The following is a 20,236-nucleotide window of genomic DNA, read 5'->3' as shown; positions in this document are numbered from 1 at the left end:
ATGAAAATAATATCAAATATAATTTTCTATCATTAATGCAACATAAAAATAATTCTCAAACAAAATATTTCAAAAATTGGTAAGGAACCTTCAAGCTAATTTCTTCAAAAAAAATAAAATTATTAATGCCGCTGTAATATTTTAATAATAATAATAATTGAATAGGTAAGTTTTGTACTCTGAACATAAATTGGTAGGACGAATTTACGATCATATCAGGTCCACGTTCAAACATCCTTATCCATCTCTGATTTTCTAGAACAAGAGGACTGACTTAGTAATTTAAATGAATCGGGAGGGTATTGTCGCCATTCGGAGCATCTTCTTCTTTATATGAACTCCCCGTCCCGTAGCTTATGGCTTCCATCCTTTGGGTTTGCAGAGGGCATTTTCTTCCTTCTCTTACCCCTTTGGATCACCAAAATTACCATTCAACCCACCGATGGCAACGTAATTCATTTTCGATCAAAAAATTGAAAATTGCCTGTGAATTCGATCGTCTCGCGAAGGGAAATGCTTTGTCTTTGAGGCTCTAGGGTTCCTGGGTTTCTGGGATTGAATTTTTGTTTTTGTTGAAATTGGGGGAGGACGGGTGAGGGAACCTGGGGAATTGGGAGCTTGAAAGCGACGTCCTTGAGGGTGGGGATATGGATTGTAGGGTGTGCGTGGCGGCCGGCGATTTTCTGGTCCGTCTCGGCGGAGGGGTCGGCCAGATCGGCGGGTTCAGCCATGAGAGCGAGCATGACTTGGCAATGATGGTCAGCGATTTTTTGGAGAACGGTAGCGTTGGGGCCGAGTCATGCTGCAGCAGCGATAGCGATTCGGGTTTCTCTGATCTCGCTTTTCTCCCTGAGAAAATTTCGGTATGTTTCTCTCTTTCTAGAATTTTTTTTGTCCTTCCTTTGATCACCGGGAAAACAGAGGAAAGGGAAAGGAAATGAAAAGAGGATTTTTTTTTGTGTTGTTGGATGCCATATAATAGGAAAGATAAGATTAAAAAATCTAATATCTTCTCAAACACGGTTTCTGAGAAGGAAAAAGAAAAGGAAATGAAAATTCGAGGCTTACCATATTATGCTGTTTCTGTTTTGAAGAAATGAAAAACATCCCCAGATAATCCCAACAATCAAATTGGCCTCAGTTGCTGATAGATTTTTGTTTCTTAATCTCCAATTGATGAAAAATATGGAAGATTTAGATATGATGATTATACTAATTATTGTTTTTTCCTTTTTGGGTTTCCATTGGGTTACTGGGGAAGGCGAGGAGAAGAAAAAAAGGCAGGTGTATAAATCCAATGACCGTATATGATCTTGGTTTCTAACAAAAAGAAAGACTTACATTAATTCGGCCAGCTAGCTGAATCGGCTTCTTTAATCGGGCCTTCCTTTCTTTCTTCTTATTACTTTTTTTTTTGCTCTTTTATATACTCTACCTTTGCCCATTTTGTCAAGTTTCAGTCCCAACTATGTTATTCCCTTTGCTGCTAGTTTCTTGTGTGAAAATGTGGCACAGAACCTGTTCAACAATTTAAGGGGTTCATGTGATAGGGGTACCAATGTTCTATGATAGGTGATCTGATTCCAACCAACCTATTACCAAGTTCCGGTGGAAGAACCAAAAGCCTAGAAGACTAGAACTCATTTTGTAACTTGAGAATCCAGTAATAGCCCCAAGAAAACCATGGGTCAAATCCGGTATCCTCTATAGTATCATTTTGACGGGTTGGTTGGTATCCAAAATAGTATCATTTTGACGGGTTGGTTGAAGCTGACCTGAGATCATGTAAAACATGCCACTGAAGTTGGATGGACTTGTATTGCATTACACGAGCGGGTCATATGGGGATTATGATGGCTTTTATATGCCGTCATCATCGGCGAGATTGCTTACCAGGGCCCCCCATAAAAAAATAATTGCTTGCCCTGTAAATCTTTGGTTGTCTTTCTCTAAAGCCTAAGGCTCCCAAAATCAAATGTCCTGGGTCTGTTATTCACTATTAATGTTTATGTAGATCCAATTCTAATTTATTTTTATTTTTTATTTGGAATAATTTTTTGGTTGTTGGTCAGTTGCAAATGCTTACATGTTCTGGTTACCTGTTATTCCACAGTTTTATAAGCATTCAATGGATCGGTATGAGAGTGACTTGCTGTCAATGGTTCACTCTTTTATGTTATCCATCAATGAGACGGACCTTCACTTTGTCAATTCAGGCCCATGTAACACCAGCTGCATCAGGTTTTGTCTGGTGAAGCGGCTGAGACTTTCAGGTTACGATGCTGCTGTGTGTTCATCCCGGTGGCAAGGTTGCGGCAAGGTCCCTGGAGGTAATATCATTGAATTCTAAACTATAATTTCAATACCTTATCTTACCAAAAAGGAAAGTGGGCTCCTTGGCAATTTCTGATTTCCTTTTTGTATCACTTATCATACAGGGGATCATGAATATATTGATGTGGTGAATTACAAGGACAAGGGGAGTACTGAGCGATTGATAATTGATATTGACTTTCGTAGCCATTTTGAAATAGCTAGAGCTGTTGAATCGTATGATAGAATATTGAGTTCTCTTCCGGTCATCTATGTGGGCTCCTTGACCAAGTTAAAGCAGTTTCTTCAAGTTATGGTTGAAGCTGCTAGATCTTCTCTCAAGCAGAACTCAATGCCTCTTCCCCCATGGAGATCCCTCGATTATTTAGAAGCAAAATGGCAATCTTCCTATCAGAGACAGTTCAATCCAGACGGAGAGAGTATTAAAAACGGCATTTCTTCTGACCATAAGCAGTGCAGTGAACATCTGAAGAGGCTGCAACATGCCCTCCAATTAGAAGTTGAAGCAGAGCGATTACTGAAACCAATAAACAGTGATAATAACTGGAGGCTGAAGCCCGGCAGGCGAAGGCACTCTTCATTAAGGATTCTTTGAGATTACAGGGTCTGGCCTGGGATTTGGGAGTTCATTTTTTGGTGAGAGATCAATTGTATTGCGGCCTTCTGTTACAGAATTTTTTTCCCTGATAATAAATAATCGTGAACCAGAAAAAAGGGCTGGTTTCTGTAGCTTACATATATAGCAATAACAATATACTACGGGCTTCTTTCCATTTTTTGTTCACCGGCACCCAGCGAGGAGATGAGGTTCTTGGAGCTGCTTCTGGTCCTCTCCACCATGGCAGTGGGACCTGTTGGTACTTGCTTGACTCTATGATGCATCGAATAGGTTGTTTTTGTTGTTTTGATGGTATAAGATTGAATGTATTGCGTGCCCCTCATTTGTGGGGATAAGGAATTTTTGTTCGTTGTTTTTACTTTTTACTTTCAATATTCTTTACCTCGTTAAATGTTGGATGATATTAAAATTTTGCTCTTCAATAATGTGTTCTTTTTTCTGATGCATTTGGGTCCTCTCTTTTTCATTGTATTTTATTCTCATCTATGAAGATATCCAAGTTAGGGAATCTTGGGTTGACACTTCAACATTTTTGGGCATATTTAAGAATGTAAATTTGGTATCTAACCTAAAAGCTTGACTAAAAAATTTTGGGTCAAGGACTCAAACCCCAGCTTGGCTCAACTAGCATCTAAACTTGGCACAATTCTTTTAGGACCTGATGTAGCTTAATTATCTTAAGCTCAAGTCCAATCTATGGGTCGATCAAAGCTTAAACCAAGCATTTGAAGTTTGATAAAATGGAAACTTCTTCTAACCCGTCTTGGATAGGGATGACAATGAAATGAGTTTGAAATAATCGCACTATCTCAAGTTCTCAACCTCATCATAATGTAAATCTACTATCCTCCATGTCCCAATAAAAAAATCTCAACAAAGAGGATTTAAGAATTTTCCATATCTACCTCATTCCATTTATTTTTAAAATTTAAAAATAAACCTATTTTATAAATAATAAATAATATAATTTTTCATGACATATTTTTTAAGGAGTAACTTCATGTGTTAAAAAAAAATGAGAAAGTAAAATATTTAAATTAAATTATTTTTAAATTTAATTATATATATAATCAGTGCAAGATAAGATAGGATAAGACAATACCTGAACATGTTCCCGACCCACTTGTTTTCATCTAAGACCTGTCCCTTTAAGGGTAAGGATGGGACGAGTGCTTGAAAAATCCCACCCTTTTCTCATTCCACTTCGATGTAGGCCTTCCTTGGATAAGCCTATAAATGTATTCAAGTTGGATTGAAAATTTAACACCTAGCCTCAAGCCTCCCTAAGTCCTAGAATTTGATGAGTTAATCATACCAATAGAGTGCTACATACTATATTAGTATAGCGTTACATGTTATGCTTGTAGTTAAAAAAATTATTATACATGTCTACATTTTTCAATCATAAAGAACACAAAAAAATATTGTCAATTTAATAATATTTTAAATGGTAAAGCTATAAATAAAGGTAAGATAAAATAAATATTTTTAAATATATTAATTTAATTATTTTCTAGTTATAAATGTGTATATGTGTTGATAAAAAAAGAAAAAATATATGTGCTTGTATAAATAGAAAAGATTTGACACAAACGTCTAGGTCATATTAATTTAAATAAAACCTAACTCGATATTACATTTTTTGATTTTAGAAGATTTTCCCATTTACGAATTTTGTATAGAAGGTAAAATAACCAAGAGTCCATTTATGGATAAAAAATATAAAGTCAAATAATGTTTGGAATTGGTGCATACAAACGTGTTTATACACGAGAAGAATATGAATATTTCATCACATTCAATTATTAGTGATTACTCTAGGTTTTAATGTTTACCTCACACATAAAGAATCCTAAAAATTCAGTTATTTATAAAAATTGTGAAACCTGATTAAATTCAGCATGGATCAAAAATCTCAAAAGCAAGAGTTTACTAAAATTTCATAAGAGATTTATCACATTTATTAAAAATCAGCCCACTTACAGCCCAATAGTTCAAAAATTGGGCCGGGCCAGGTCAGGTTGAGCCCATCATAACCTGACTTGAGTTCAGGTAGCCTCAGTCTCCGTTTCTACTGTACACAAATGCATATCGTCCCTTCTCCAAACCTGCGTTTAGTCGTACCCCGATCAGTCAATGATCCCTTCTCCAAGCGCTGCGTTTGGGTCGATCTCCGAGTTCAAGGTACCGATCCGATTTCTATTCCCAATTTAATCAATTGACTTCTAGGTTGGATACGATCCTGAGAAAATGAAAGAAAATTTTGAATAGTAAATTTTTCATCATCTAGGGCTCGAGAATACAGAACATTGCTCTTTACCTAAAGCTCATACGACGATATGAGTTTTTATTTTTATTTTTATTTTTTGGTTTGTTTTGGATTTTTGGCGTCAAAGAAAGTGAGAGATGACACAATAATCAAAATGTGGTTTTCTTGTATTGTTCTTCATTTTCTTGGTAATCAAACAAAGGGTCAGATCTCACTCTATGTGCTTTATAAGCTGAGAATGCTATTTCTGGAAGTTTTGAATTCTAGATTCTCTTTTTGAACGGCCGTGGAGTTGCTAGTTTGGATTACAGCTGAGGCGGAAAATTTTGTTCCATTTAAGGTTTTTGTAATTTGGGAATGTTTTCTTATATAAAAGTAGATTTAATTTACATATAGAGAAAATATGATTTAGTCTAGATACAGAGAAAATAGGAGAAAAGCAATTAAAATTTTGAGTTGTAAAATTTTCACTAACAATGATGGGCTGTTTCCCTTTTTCCTTTCTTTTTTTCTTTTTCCTTTTTTGGAAGCAAAAGATGATAAATAACATAGAAATGAAAATGTTGCTTTCTTTTTATTGCTCTGTCTTCTTGGAAATCAAAAGGAGTGTTAGGGTTTCTCTTTGAATGCTTTTAACCTATCTATGATATAATTTGAAAATTAAGAAAATGAAAATAGAAAATCAAGGAACTCTATTTTTTTTTTTTGTTTGTGTCTCTTACAAAAAGAGTACATCCATCATAAAACCAGATGTAACCTTCACATCTAATACATACGAAGAAATAGAATGAAACAATGTGAACAAAGGAAAAACAAAAATACAATGAAACAATAAGAACAAAGGAAAAACAATCATTTTAACAATTTCAACAGCAATCCCAAAGGCAGAGGAGGTATCCCAAAGATGAGAGGAATGATAATATTGAGAAGTTCTACTGCCACCTCCGCGATGTAGCCGATGGCCTTCACATGAGTGCGCTTTTTTGTATCTTGGCTTGGCTGCATCTCTCGGCTTCTTGTCCCAGTCTCACGACCTTGTTTCTGATTACCAGAGTCAAGGCGTGGTTTTTTATCTGGGTTTTGAGTCCTTGCTGGCAAGGCTTCGCTCTTCTTCCCCGTCTCATGACCTCGCTTCTGATTACCATGGTTAGTATGCTGTACCGTATCTATTTTTGGAGGAGTCCTCTTCAAGGCTTGGCTACTCATCCTAGTCTCGTGTCTTCGTTTCTTATTACATTGGTCATCATCTTTCTTCCCCATCTTGAGAGCCATATGCTTCATACATGACCAATGATAACAGTATTTGCCACAGCGGGAAATGTAGTACCAACCGCTGAATCCATCTGAATTTTCCTTATTTCCACATATTAGGCACTTTGAGGGGCTCTCCGCCTTAAGATCAACTACAATTTCCCCGTCTCTGGTATCAGCATACTTCTTGATTGGAAGCTTGGCACAACATGGGTGTAAGTAATGTGGTTTCTTACACATTTTGCACTTGTAGAACCACCCCTTCACATCATCCCCACATGCGTCACAAACTCCCTTACCTTCTAGGGCTTCTTTATGAAATATGAAGTCGCAGCTGGATTTAGTACTGCTGAGATTGAACATGATGGAGGATTTCTTACAGGAGAATGAATCATAGCATTCTTTATGAATATGGCAGTTGCAATGCTTATCCTCATGCTTGTAACATGGTCTCACGTCTCTCTCTTTACATCCCTTGCAAGAATACAGGGTTTTAGCAGGATTCTTCATAAGCCGGAGTGGGTGGCCACCCATTTCAATCTCCTCTGGATAGGAAGGCATGAATAGATTATAGCTCTCCTGCATCTGCATCCGTATGTATTTTTAGCATAACATGCTTGTGTTTGCTAGATAGAATCACTTTTAAAACAATGATCAATAATTCTATGCTTTTCCATTCATAGGTATAGATATAGATCACCAAACTGAAACCCAAAAACCAGAAACATTTTATGTTTTCAATCTTAGCATTACTATTTTTGTTGTTTTCAGTGAGGCTTTTGAGCTTTGGAGTTTGTTTCTACTTCAATGATTCCTCTTGATTATTTGTGGAAATCGTTGTCCTACACCTGCATACATGTGTCCTGAGTCTAGCATATGTGTGTTTGCTGAATGGTTTCCTAATTAATAACAATTACCAACAAAATAGATTTCATGGTATGTATATATAGTTTTGGATCTTTATGCAATCAGCAAATACTAGTTATCTAAAACTTTTCGGGTCGTACCTTTATCGGTGTTTTATATTTGCTTCTGCCTATATCACATATGAGCTAGAAATTTTGCCTATTCATTTTTAGATCAGCAGGCGATCGAGTGACAATTAGTAGGAGATGGAGAGAAAAAAGGACAAAAAATTGATGAAGATCACCAAGACAGGAAAAACCGAAAGAGTGTACAATTTGATAATGAAAAAGATAAAAAACATATGAAAATTGAAAGTTTAAATACAGGAGATAAAAATGGAAAAGAGTAAACCCCAAAGTTAAAGCCATAAACTAAGGAGAGATGTTATACTACCAATAAAATAAAGATCAAAAAAACAAAAAATTTGATGAAATCTCACCTGGTTGTTGGAAATTCTGGCACCACCTAGTTGAAGAAGGAGAGGAAGAAATCTGACAGAAGAGAAACAGAAGTAGTGGAATATGCTTGAGATGGAACATTGCCGCATGGAAGAGCAGCTTTATATAGACGGGAAGGTTTACAAGGTTGAATCGTTGCGGGCCCCAACACGGTGGCTTAACCGTGTTGGGGAAATTGTTAAGCAAATGACCCAAACCGTGTGTTTCCATACCCATACCTAATGGTTTCAATCTATCCAGGACTAGTTGTTACAATAAAAATACTGGTCCTGTGTTTTTCCCCCCTAAACGAACCTGGCCTCTTAGACTGAAACTTGACTACCAAGGAAGAGATTACATATTTTATATAATTTGGAGATTGAATGGTCAACTCTTGGTCAATCTAAACTTAATTATGAAGAGAAGAGTATTAGGAGAGTGAAATCTTAAGATAGACAAGTTTGGAAAAATATTCCTATTACATTTAAGAATATATAAATTCTTCTCTTATTTGATTATGCACTGAAAAATTGAAGGAAAGAAAATTAAATTGTTGAGAAATATACTTTTCCTACACTTTCTTCTTATTTATCAAACTTGATAAATAGTGTAAAACTTTCTAGAATGTCTCAGTTTTAATTTCTTATAAGCTTATCGTTAACAGTGGAATTCAGATATGAGCTGGACTTCTACCTATGATTCTTCTGAGAAGTATCTTTTCCCTCTACTTTGGCGGTCAAAGCTTGTTAAAAAGCTCCAAACCTTTATAAGAGACGTGTTCCAGAGTCACTCTTATATATTTATTTATTCTTGCTTTGCACGTATGAGATTCCAAGTTCCAACTACAAGTCGGAGTTGTTGGGGATTGAATCGGTCAAAATAATTTAGTGACTCATGGGTTAATGGTTAGTCGGTGATTGAACTAATATTTGATGTCGGTATAATATATTAAGTATATAATGTTTATATTATTAAAATAAAATTTATTTAGAAAAACTTAAAATTATGTATAAATTGTAACGCCCAAGTATTTTCTTTTAAGAGTAATTTAGAAAATTATTAATAATAATTAAATTAGTTAATTAATTAATTTAATAAAGTGGAAGAGGGGTAAAAGTGTAATTTACGAATAAATACCTAGGTATAAATTAAAAATTCTATTTCTTCCTGTTTTTTTCTGAATAGAGTTCTTATTCGTAGAATTTCAGAGAACGTAGGTTGGAGTCAGATTTCAGGGTTGAAGAATAGATCTCTATAGGTAAGATTTTAACCCATAGTTTAATATTTTAGATTCATTGATTAATTTCAAACACATTAGATATTTTTTTTTTTTGAAAACCCCAAATCTAGATTAGGGTTAGATTATTTTTTTAAATTCGTTTTAATATCAAATGGTGAAAATTTAAGATTTTGATTTATTATTATAATTGGGGAGATCTTAAGTTTTTTTTATTAGAAAAAAAAAAAAAAGATTCCTGTGAAGATTTCGATTTAGATTAGGGTTAGTTTATTATTATTATTTTTTATTATTATTTCGTTTTAATATCAAAATAGTGAAAATTTAAGATTTTGATTTATTGTTGGAATTGGAGAATGGCTTAAGAATTTAAAAAAAAAAAAAAGGGAGGACACGTGTGCACACTGAAATTGGAGAATGAAATATATATATATTATTATATTGACAATAATGGATAAAGTTTATGTTTGAAAAAAAAAAAAAAACTAGAGAATAGAAGTTTTAAATAAAAGAAAGTAAAGTTTATTGGTATTATAATTATACTAATGATGAGTATAAGCTAATAAATAGAATAAAATTTAATTAGTAAAATAAATAGTAAATAGTTAAGTTATGAGGCGTTCTCCGACTTAAATTAGAAAAAAAAAATATATAATTAAATAAGGAATAGGGTAATTAAATTATTACTTTGTTAATCAGAAATATTAATCTTAATATTTAGAAATTTTAGGATTATCAGATTTATATTTTGAGGTAAATAGTAATAGTTGTCTTTTTATTGTGTTAGGTGAGGAGTAGACTTTTCAGGGTTATTTTTTCTTCAAGGTCTTTGCATATTTTGAGGTAAGGGAAGTTAATGCAAATTTATAAAATTAAATTATTTTATATGTTATTTTGAATTGTGAAAAAGAAAATGATATTTTGTTACCATGCATGGATCAAACTGTTTTGCACTAAATATTATGTTGGAATATTTTGTTTTATTTATGACACAAAATATGGAGATATTATGTTGTGTAAATTTGAATACTCGAACAAAAACATCACTCTGGTTTATTTGGCCATTGTCAACGGGATATAATAGTTGAATATTTGGCCTTGTTAACGGGATATAATAGTTGACCTTTACATTTCATGGTGGGAATGTAATTGATTTGGACCCCAACCTCTAGGGGTTTGGTTAGAGGTTACTAGTACTAGTAGTGTTTGGTTCCTTCCACCAGGAACAATTTGAGGCTAGCCACCCATTTGAAAAGTCCCACCTAACTGGACATTTGATATTTGATAACCAGAGTAATGAAAATTGAATGGATTTGATTGAATCTTATGTGAAAGTGTTTGAATTTGATATGAAAATGGTTGGTTGAATTTTGAATATATAGTATTTTTGAAACTCTGATATTTGATGAGAAAAAAAAAAAATGATATCTCCTATTTGAAATGAAAATATTTGATCCATGAACTGCATTAATATTCCTTATTGGGCTGTGAGCTCATTCCCAATTGTTGAAAATTTTTCAGGTACTCTTAGTTCGGGTGAGGAGTGATGGCTAGGCTGAGGAATGGTCATCATTAGGATTTGACTTAGGATATTATGTTGGATTTTGTTTAACTTTAGTTATGTTCATTTGGATCTTTTGATATTTGGAAGCTATTTGGATATTGATCCTTTAAATTTTATGTTAGTTCAAAGTTGAGTTTTGGAGATTTTGAAGATTGTTTTAGTACTTGAATTGTTTAAGTTTGCAATTCTTTTTGGACAATGGATTTTGGATAGTGGATGTTTAGTGTTGAAATCGAATTTTCAGGATTTTAGATTTTATTCCGCTACTCTGAACAGGTACTTGGTAATTGGTAACTTTCGATTACAAGATAATTGTTTTGGTCAGGTTACACTGTAAGCCTTCGGGTTTAAAGTGTGAAATGACCGTTACGCCTTTGGAGTGGGTCTTGGGGCGTGACATAAATAATTTAATATTAAGTATGATTATTACAAACAATTAGGATAATAAAATAACAACCTGACATGGCAACCCAACTTCTCGTTTTGGAACAGGGTGCCCAGACACCACGGCTTGAGGCCATTTTTTAGGGGTAGTAAAAAAAAAAAAAAAAAAAAAAAAGCTAAGTCGGGTAGGGAAGGCAAGCAAAATTTGAAAAATTATGTTTTTAATAGTGTTTTTGGAATTAGATTAATCATTGAATCGAAAAAATTAGCAATTTGATTTACTACTCGGACGGGACGGTCGAAATATTATAAATATATAATTTATATATTATTAATATTAAAAATAAAATAATATAATTTATATATTACTTAAAAATTTAAATTTTATTTAAAAAATCAGAAAGCTAGTTTCAAATTAGAAATTTAATTTTAATTTTAAAATTTATTTTTAAATCGAAAACCTATTTTAAAATAAAAATTAATTTAAATTATATTTAAATTAAAATTGATAAGTTTTAAAAATAAAAAATTTTAAAAATAACAAATATAAAATAAAATAAATAATAATGAAACAAGGTAAATAAAAAAAAAATTTGGAAAGGAAGGAGGAAGAGGCACCATTGGAAGAGAAAATGGAAGGGGGGTGCCACGATGGCGGTGGCGTAGGGCAGCAGAAAGGGGGGCGACGCAGATACTGTTGGTGCTTTGCTTGGGGGGGTGGGGTTTCGTCGGCGGTAGGCACAGGCGTGGGTGGCAGCTGGAGCTGGGGCGGCCGGGAGTGGAATTGGGGTGGACGTGGTTTTGATGTTATAAAAAAATAAAATTGGTTAAACAGTTCAATTTGGAGAGAACTGACTAGTTTGTTCGATTTACTGGTCAGGCCTTTGGTTCACCCAATTTGATTTTGATTCAATCATCTTCAGGTTCAATTTATCAGATCAGAAGTATGATCGGCTGATGGTGGGATCAGTCCAATTTTTAAAACCATAAATTTTAGATACAAATTTGGAATTCTAGTTTTTTAATTTACATAATATGCGATACCAACATACCCACTTCTTCAACCTCATCCCACTTATCCCTCTAGAATTCTAATCCCTTTCTTTTTTTTTTTCTTCATTCATTTCCTTTCCCTTTCCTTTTCCTTTTATCTTCTTCCTCAAGTTTTTTTTTTAAACATTGAAAAGCACATAAAAAATAAAAAAACCAAAAAATAAAATAAATATAAAAAAAGAAAAAACAATTGGGATGGCATTGGTCAATCACCGACCATGACATCGGCACGTAATGACGCGACAGTTGGCAATCTTTGATGCTTGGCTGGGTTGACTGACCCTTCGTTTTGCCGCCCCCCGCCCCACCTTGATATACGTAGGTGCTTGAGGCTGAAGAAAAGGATGATTTAATAATTTTGTATGTGAATTATATTTTTAAAAAAAAAAGAAAAACGCGTGGGTACAAAGATAAATGAGATTATAAAAGGTTTCTAAAACGATTATTATTATTTAATATAAACATCATAATTATATTTTTAAAATAAAATAAATATTACACTGAAAAATATTTAATAATGAACCATAATATTTTAAAAATTCACATAAATTTTTATTTACTTTAAAATAAACATTAAATTATAAATAAATAGATAATTATTGTTTCAATAAATAATGTACTGATAAATTTCATAAATAATAAAAAATATAATTTATTTATGATTTTTAAAAAAGAAAATAGAATTTTTCTAAAAATTATAAAAAATAAATATTAATATTTTGACAAATGAGAAATATTTAATCATATTATATTTAAAATAATTATAAAAACAAACACAATTCATTTATAAAATATGAAAAATAACTAACTTTTTGTACTTACATGTATGTAGGTAATTCTTCAATTATTATTAAGCTAAATTTTCATAATAATTGATATAATTTTCAACTTCCAAATTATTTTTAAAAATTGTTAGAATTGTTAATGAATTGAGGTTCGATTGTGTAATTAAAAATCAGAAGAGATATTATTATGCATAAAAGAGATATTAATATAAGACTAATTTTGATCCGATAACTTTAGTATTAATTTATCTTACGTACATTTATTCATATATAAATTTTAGTTGATTTTTTAAAAACTTACTTAAAATATTTCATTAGACAAATGACCTTTGAATCAAAAGAGACTATGCGTTGGATCTTTGAACAAGTCTATTGATTTTCAAAAATAATTTAGAAAGTAAAATTAAGTCTATTAATACAAAAACTTTTGTTGTGTTAAAATATAAGCAACACTCTAGATATTGATTATATCGATATTGATCTTTATGTTGTTTTGAAAAATCAAGCATGTTGAAATGAAACTTCTAATCACTTCCTTTTTATTTCATTTTCTTTAAGATCACTTTTGATATATTTTTATCGGTTGTCTTGAAATATTATCAAGCACATATGAGAGACAGGAGATACTTCTCTACACACTAAATATTGCAGCATTTGTACCTAGTAATGGTTCATTGCTTAGAACTTCATTAAAACAAGAGGTTGTGATTGCCGTACTTAATTGGGAGTGGTTTTTCCCTTGATAATTGTTCTTGTCCTGGTAAAGGCATCTAGAATTAGGAGGGGAAGTCTGAGCTTTCCCACTGTTTCTTCTGGAAAATTTCTTGCTCGTCTTGCCCTGGATTATGGTTTGTAGAGGTTCCATAGCTTCACACATTAAATGAAGAGGCAGCCAGTTTGGACTAAGGAAGGCTGCAGATGGACACTGGCCCATTCACAGATTGTTCACAACAAATTATGGAGGCCCAGCTCACATCCAAAATTGTTGCCCAAGCTATTTTTTTATTTTTGAAGAGAGCCTACTCTTCAAGAACGGGCAGAAAACTAGGCCTCTTGCTTTAACTAATATCTGGGGATGGGATTTCGAAATTTTAATCAATCCCGAAAAGAATAGAAAACATTCAACTGGCTTATTAGATTGAAGATATATAAGGATATGTAACCTTCAAATTCTACTCTTCAATATGAAACAATCAAGAAAGAAGATTAAGGGCATTTTCATCCAGATGTTTGTTTGGTTATATCACAGCCAGAAATAGAAATCAAGAATTACAAAGTATAGACTTTCAACCTAATATTTCAAGATCCTTTTATCATCTCTCAAGATAATATTAGTATTGAAAATGATTCATCAAGATCATCTTCACCTCAATCTCAAATTCTAGATAACCCCAAAAGTAAGAAAATTATTTACTATAACGAAAGACTTGTTATGGCATTAGGTTATTTAGATTAAGTTGACAATTTTATTCTATTTATCTTGGATTAAGACTCTACATATTTTCCTTATATTGCATATGAAGACTTAAGTTTCCTAGGGAATCAACTTGAAATAATACTAGTACTAATGGATTATTTGAAGTATAATCACTTCTTTAGAAACTTAAGTCTTCCAATGGATTATTTGAAGGCATAATTACTTCTTTAGAAACTTAAGTCTTCCAACTCTTCAGAGTCCTTTGTCCATTATATTCCATGCTTATGGTTTGGCAAATATTGTTGATTACTTGACATATTATTATTCTTCTAAATATCTTGAGTCCCTTTCAATTATGTAATTCTTTGAAATGTGTTTCTTCTAACTAGGATCCCTAAGAATATTTTAATCACTTATAATTTGATAATAAAGTAAGGAGTTTGATATGATAAGTATATAAAATCCTCAATTGTTTTTAATTGAAAGGAAATTTTCTTAAGTTTGTATTTTTGTGGAAAATTTCATATTAAGGGAATTCATTAACATCATGCCATGCATGAAAGGTAATTTTCTATGTTATGGAATATGCCTCCACTATTAAAAGGTTTTGAGTGACTATACATTTATTTTTGTTTTTTGTTTTTTTAAAATTTTATTGCACACTACTTTTCACTAGTATAAATGTGTGCAGATCACAGCTTCCATATCTCAGGAATTTTCAAAATTTTTAGGTGTGTACATATCACAGGTTCCATACTTCATTCAAGACAAGTTATTGATATTGAAAATTAGTTTTTAGGTGTGTACAGATCATAGGTTGCATACTTTAGGAATTTTTAAAACACGTTGTGGATGTTGAAAATTAATATTTTGGATGTTTGGTTGAGACATGAGTAACATTGAGTGATATGTAACTGTTGTTTGAGAGTATTAGGAAGGTTTATGTAATCATCACTTTATCACAAAATTGTTACAGGGAATTGTTAGTACTTTAAGTTAATAATTTTATTCTATTTAGGATTGTACATACTTTCATATTATTTCACAATGTTTATAAAGCATCATACTTTTATATCATTTTTTCAATATTCATAAAGATTCAAGTTGGTGTAAAATTAACCCGAGATAGTACAGGTAAACATTTTTGAGTTATTCGGAGTATAATAAAGTAATTATAGTGTATAGTGGACTAATGGTTAAATTTGGCGAGGGAAATGAATTTTAAAAATATAATCTTTCCAAATCTTTGTGAATTTAAAATGGAAAATTTGTCTAAAATTTTCTCAAGTTTCCTAAATTGTTTTTTTTTATAGTAAAAAAATAAGATTTCTAAATTGTGTTTAAATACACTATGATTTCTTATTTATAAATTTGCCTTTCATGAGAATTTTTTCTTGCCTTGTGCGCCTGAACTTTATGCTATTATCTTTTGTGCTTAGCTCAATGTTCCCAAAAAGAAAAATCCTTTGTTCATCACTTTAAGGCTCGAGTTAGAGTCTACAAAGGAATAAGGAGGTAGTGCATTGTAGACATGAAAGAAGGTTGTGTAAGTCTTAAGAAAGTAATTATTAGGTAAATCTATGTATTTATTTATTCATGATTAATGAATTTTAGCTCTACCCTAATCCCATTATTTTTACATTTGTAAATCTTTGGAAGGCTTATATATGGTTTATATGAAAGTGACTTTTGAAACTACATATGTTACTAAACAATTATTTTATCATTTTCAGTCTTTATTCATGCTTTTACTTTTTATGATTTCTTCTACTAAACAAAAATTTTGAGATTCAAATTTTGCACAAAAATTTTAGAATTTTTAAAGTAAAACCCAAAGGTGACTATTTGAAGTACATGTCTAAGGTTTTATATAACCAACTAATATGGCAATTTTTTTTTCCATTTTTTTTCTTGCTTGCTAGCAGGCTTAATCATTTTCTTCATCAAACTTATGTTCCCTTCATGAAATACCATGTGGCTTTGCAACTAAATGTGTAGGTGTATTGAGAAGAGATGCAGACACCTATCAGCAGTACATGATCGATGCAGTTGTCGATACTTTGAAAATACATTAAAGCTCAAACTTCCCACATACCACAACAAGGATTTGGCAACTCCATGAAGTAATTGTATGGACAACCATTGTACTGCATCAACTAATATGATGCATAAATAGCAGGATTATTCCAGGGTTGGCAGTGTCATGAGCCAATGCATAACATCATTGATTGCACCCTAGTGATCAATTAAAGATTTTTCCAATTGTGGTTTTCTTTTTACAATAGTATATATAGAGAATATATATGTACATTTCTGGTTTTCTTTTCCATTATGGCAGGGAATATGTGTACATAAAAGGCTATGTATTGAGAAAGTGTTACAAAGAATAGAATATTCAGTTTTTGTTCTATCATTAATTAATTTCTTCTGCTATCACGGTACCAGAGCTGGAAAGCTTAATTATCATTATCATTTAGAACTACCTACGATCATGAAGCTGGCTAGCCACTCATTTATCTCTTATTTCTAACGAATAGTGGCTAAATCTTCTCCAAGCTAAGGCAGAGGAGTAATGTTGACTCTTTGTGATATTAATGCATATGTTTCCAAACTTATTTTCAATCTTGTTTTTGGTTTTTCCACCTTTACTTTGTTGTGATATTTAATACACCAAATTCTTAGTCAATATTTAATTTCTAGTTTTTGAACTAGAGTTACTGATAATAGAGCTATAGCAAATCTTAAGCTTATGTTTTGAACTGTAAATGTTTCAGAGAAGTCTAGGATATTTGTCGGCTGCAAGACTTTCATATATCCTATTCTTAGATGAAAACTGTCCATCTATATCTAATTACATGTGGACTGCAAGAATTTAAAGAGTCAATGAATTAGAACCTAATGGAAGAGACCACCAAGTGGATCTTGAGATGATATGGAATTTTCTCTTACCTTGTTTTCTCTTCGATTTAAGCTTTGTTTTTCTAAACCTAATTTGCTCTTGAGAACCAAAACATTTTCACTATCATTTTAGAGCTATTATAATGGACATAAAGGGTTGTAAAAGAGCTAAGTGCTGAAATGGATATGTGCTGTAATTTTCTCTCAATTCTTCTCTCTAGTGGATTGGTTCTTCTATTGCTACCATGGATGTAAGCTTGAATAAGCTATAAACCACGTTAAATTCTGTATTGATGCTCTTCATCCTTTGTTTTTCTTTTCATGAGATCATTGATTGTTTATTTATAAAGAAGCATTATTCTACTAGACTTAGAATTATTTATCTGAATATAGGCCAAGTAATGCTAAACACTTTTAGACTTTGATTAACAATATTCATAATTCTATAACAATTCTCTTTTGTAATTCTATTTCTCTTTTCTGTATACTTTTCTTTATTGTGCTACGTGGATTGGTATCGTAGTAAAGTCAATTTTTGGACAAGTTTTTTGGAATGGGCATGCCCAAGCAAACTACAACAACTTATATTTTTGACATGTTTTATGTCTTTGGAATCTTCACACCAATCTAAGGGATGAATTCCTCTATGGGTAACTTTTTTACTACTTGGAAGTTTGTGCTTTTAGTTTAATTCTTTGGTTTAATAAGTAACATGCTTGGATTCTTGCCTTATTTATTTTTCTCATATTATTTAATATAAAAAGAAAACAATTGTTGAGCTATTCATTGGACTTTTTTTTAATTTTATTTACCTTTTCTTCTTGTAATATCCTTTACTCTTTTTTTTTTCCTATTATATGCACCCATTATAGGAGTAATTTGATATTAATTGAAGTAATTTAACTACATCTCAACATTAATCTTTTTCCATAATTTTCATAATTTGCCTTGTTTCATTTTTCTTGACCTTTGCTTTCACTAGATATGAACATCGCTAAACTAGATATGAACATAGCCCTTCAAGGGAATGTACAAAACCTTACAAACATTGTGACATTTGAAAGGGAAAATTAAGCCTTGAACAATAGCCTTGTGTCCACGGATTGTGAAAGTATTTTTAAGAATTGAAACTCAGAACTTTGAAAATCCTCAAACTTTGAATCAATGCACATGTTGTCTAGGTTTTCAAAAATTGATTTTCAAACTAAAAAAGAATTTCCCTAGACTTGAATCTCAATATGGAAGTTACTTTTAGATTCTAACTCGATATCAAGACTCTCATGAAGAAAAATAAGCAAAAGAAGAACAAGAATGATGTAAAACCAAGTTTAATGTTACCTCAATTGTTTGTTTGTTTGTTTTTCTCTAAACTTTGATGAGAATCTCTATCTCCTATATTTTTCCAATTTTTATTAGCCTTAATAGTCTTACCAATAGTATGTTCAATGCCTTGGTATGATAAGGAATTTAGGTTTCCCTTGACCACTCAATATGGTTTTCTAGTTAGATTAGGGTTTAACCATCTCATTTGAAAACAACATAGAATGCTTGAAGCTTCTTGGATTGAGATTTAACAATCTTACAATCTTGGGAAAGTTGTGTTTTCATGGGCCAATATGGTAATAATATTGTTTTTGGAACCCAGGTTTGTGAAATGGGAAAAACATCTGTTAATGTGGAAACTTATATCAGTTTCATGCACTCTGAGCTGGCTGTGTTTTTTCTACCGAGCTTGCCCCTCCAGGTACCCATTCCTCTCATCTTTCTACACTCTGTCACGGAGGCGAAGCAGAGGTTCCCACAAGAAAACCCTAGCGTTCAGCTGTTCTTTCTTCCCTCTCTCTCATTTTTGCAGCCATTCCTCTCATCTGTCTTCACTCCGTCACCGAGGCGAAGCAGAGAATCTCGTATATTTTTCAACAATTTCTCTCATTTAATTTCTGAAGCCTTTAATCCCAAACTCCAATCTAGTTTTCTATCTTCAGCCCCTTCTCCTCTCAAAGTCCTAACCATTTGAACCCGATCATCCCAATTTCGTCACCCCTTCGGATCGAAGAGGGTGTGAAAATTTGCAAAATTTCACACATTTGAAAACCTGAATCGAAATTTTTGTTGCTTGTGGTAATTGTGAAGAACCTGAGTCGAGTTAAGAAGACGGCTTAAGGAGGGTACGTGTTGACTGAAAATCTGGTTTAGGAAAGCGAACCAGAATGGAAGCGACAACTCTGATATATTGGGTTCATGAAGAAGAATCTCGTGTTCTTCTCATTGGATCACATTTTTCTGTAACCTTCACATCAAATGTGAAGGTAATTAATTTGTATTTAGGGTTGTTTTTTTAATATTTTTTTTGTTTAAACTGGAGCAAAGAGTGATTTTCGAGTGGTTGTTGTATTTGCAATTTTTCCTCCATTGGTGAGGGCATAGGTTGAGGCGAATGTCGATTTTGGATCGTATGAGCGGCTGTTCGATCTCAATATTTTTGTGTATTGGAGACTCATGAAATGGAAAAATGTTGTGGACATATTTAGAAATTGGGTGGAAAACTTGTGTATTTATTCAGATTTTTAGACTGATGGTAATAATTGATGAATATAATTAGGCAATATCATATATTGGCGATTAAAATGCATAAATTATGTGTTGGTTAGTAGAAATTGTTGGTAGTGTTTGTGAATTTGTAATGTTTGTTGGAATTTGTAGTGTACATCTTTTGTCAACAAAGACAGAATTGTTTCATCGCATCAGGTACTACCTTAATGCAAAACATGTACTACCTTAATGGGCTTGAGGTACTACATTAATGTACATCAGGTACTATCTTAGTGCATATTTGAGAAATGTTGTTGTTGTGTGACTTAAGACACAATTAGTTCATTTCATTACACATTGCAGTATGACATTGTTATGTTCTCATAGGTTACTCCATCGGTGGCGTATGTAATCATAACAAATTTCATGTACTACCTTAATGCACATAAGGTACTACCTTAATGGTCTTCAGGTACTACCTTAATGTACCTCAGGTACTACCTTAACGCACCTGCGAGAAATGTAACCATTTTGTGGCTTCAGATTTTTA

General features: G+C 32.4%; 2 protein-coding genes across 4 annotated transcripts; one reads left to right on the top strand and one right to left on the bottom strand.

The window, feature by feature from the left end:
• Positions 1-351: 351 nt before the first annotated feature.
• LOC117928765 lies at positions 352-3,399 on the top strand. The gene is made up of 3 exons (XM_034848771.1): positions 352-863; positions 2,114-2,330; positions 2,439-3,399. The coding sequence occupies exons 1-3, from the start codon at positions 648-650 to the stop codon at positions 2,927-2,929; spliced, it is 924 nt and encodes a 307-aa protein (XP_034704662.1). The 5' UTR covers positions 352-647; the 3' UTR covers positions 2,930-3,399.
• Positions 3,400-5,893: 2,494 nt separating this feature from the next.
• LOC117929111 lies at positions 5,894-7,941 on the bottom strand. 3 transcript variants are annotated; one of them, XM_034849325.1, is made up of 3 exons: positions 7,819-7,941; positions 6,052-7,058; positions 5,894-6,005 (listed from the first exon to the last, which is right to left on the bottom strand). In XM_034849325.1, the coding sequence occupies exons 1-2, from the start codon at positions 7,924-7,926 to the stop codon at positions 6,075-6,077; spliced, it is 1,092 nt and encodes a 363-aa protein (XP_034705216.1). In that variant the 5' UTR covers positions 7,927-7,941; the 3' UTR covers positions 5,894-6,005; positions 6,052-6,074. The 3 variants fall into 3 exon arrangements, with proteins under 3 accessions (XP_034705216.1, XP_034705215.1, XP_034705217.1); XM_034849324.1 differs by having other exon boundaries at positions 5,895-7,058; XM_034849326.1 differs by having other exon boundaries at positions 5,895-7,099; positions 7,819-7,881.
• Positions 7,942-20,236: the final 12,295 nt, after the last annotated feature.

The sequence above is a fragment of the Vitis riparia genome, chromosome 13, assembly GCF_004353265.1.
Source record: "Vitis riparia cultivar Riparia Gloire de Montpellier isolate 1030 chromosome 13, EGFV_Vit.rip_1.0, whole genome shotgun sequence".
In the NCBI taxonomy this organism is placed as follows: domain Eukaryota; kingdom Viridiplantae; phylum Streptophyta; class Magnoliopsida; order Vitales; family Vitaceae; genus Vitis; species Vitis riparia.
The sequence above is the reverse complement of the archived record's forward strand: the minus strand, read 5'-3'. Positions and strand labels throughout refer to the sequence as shown.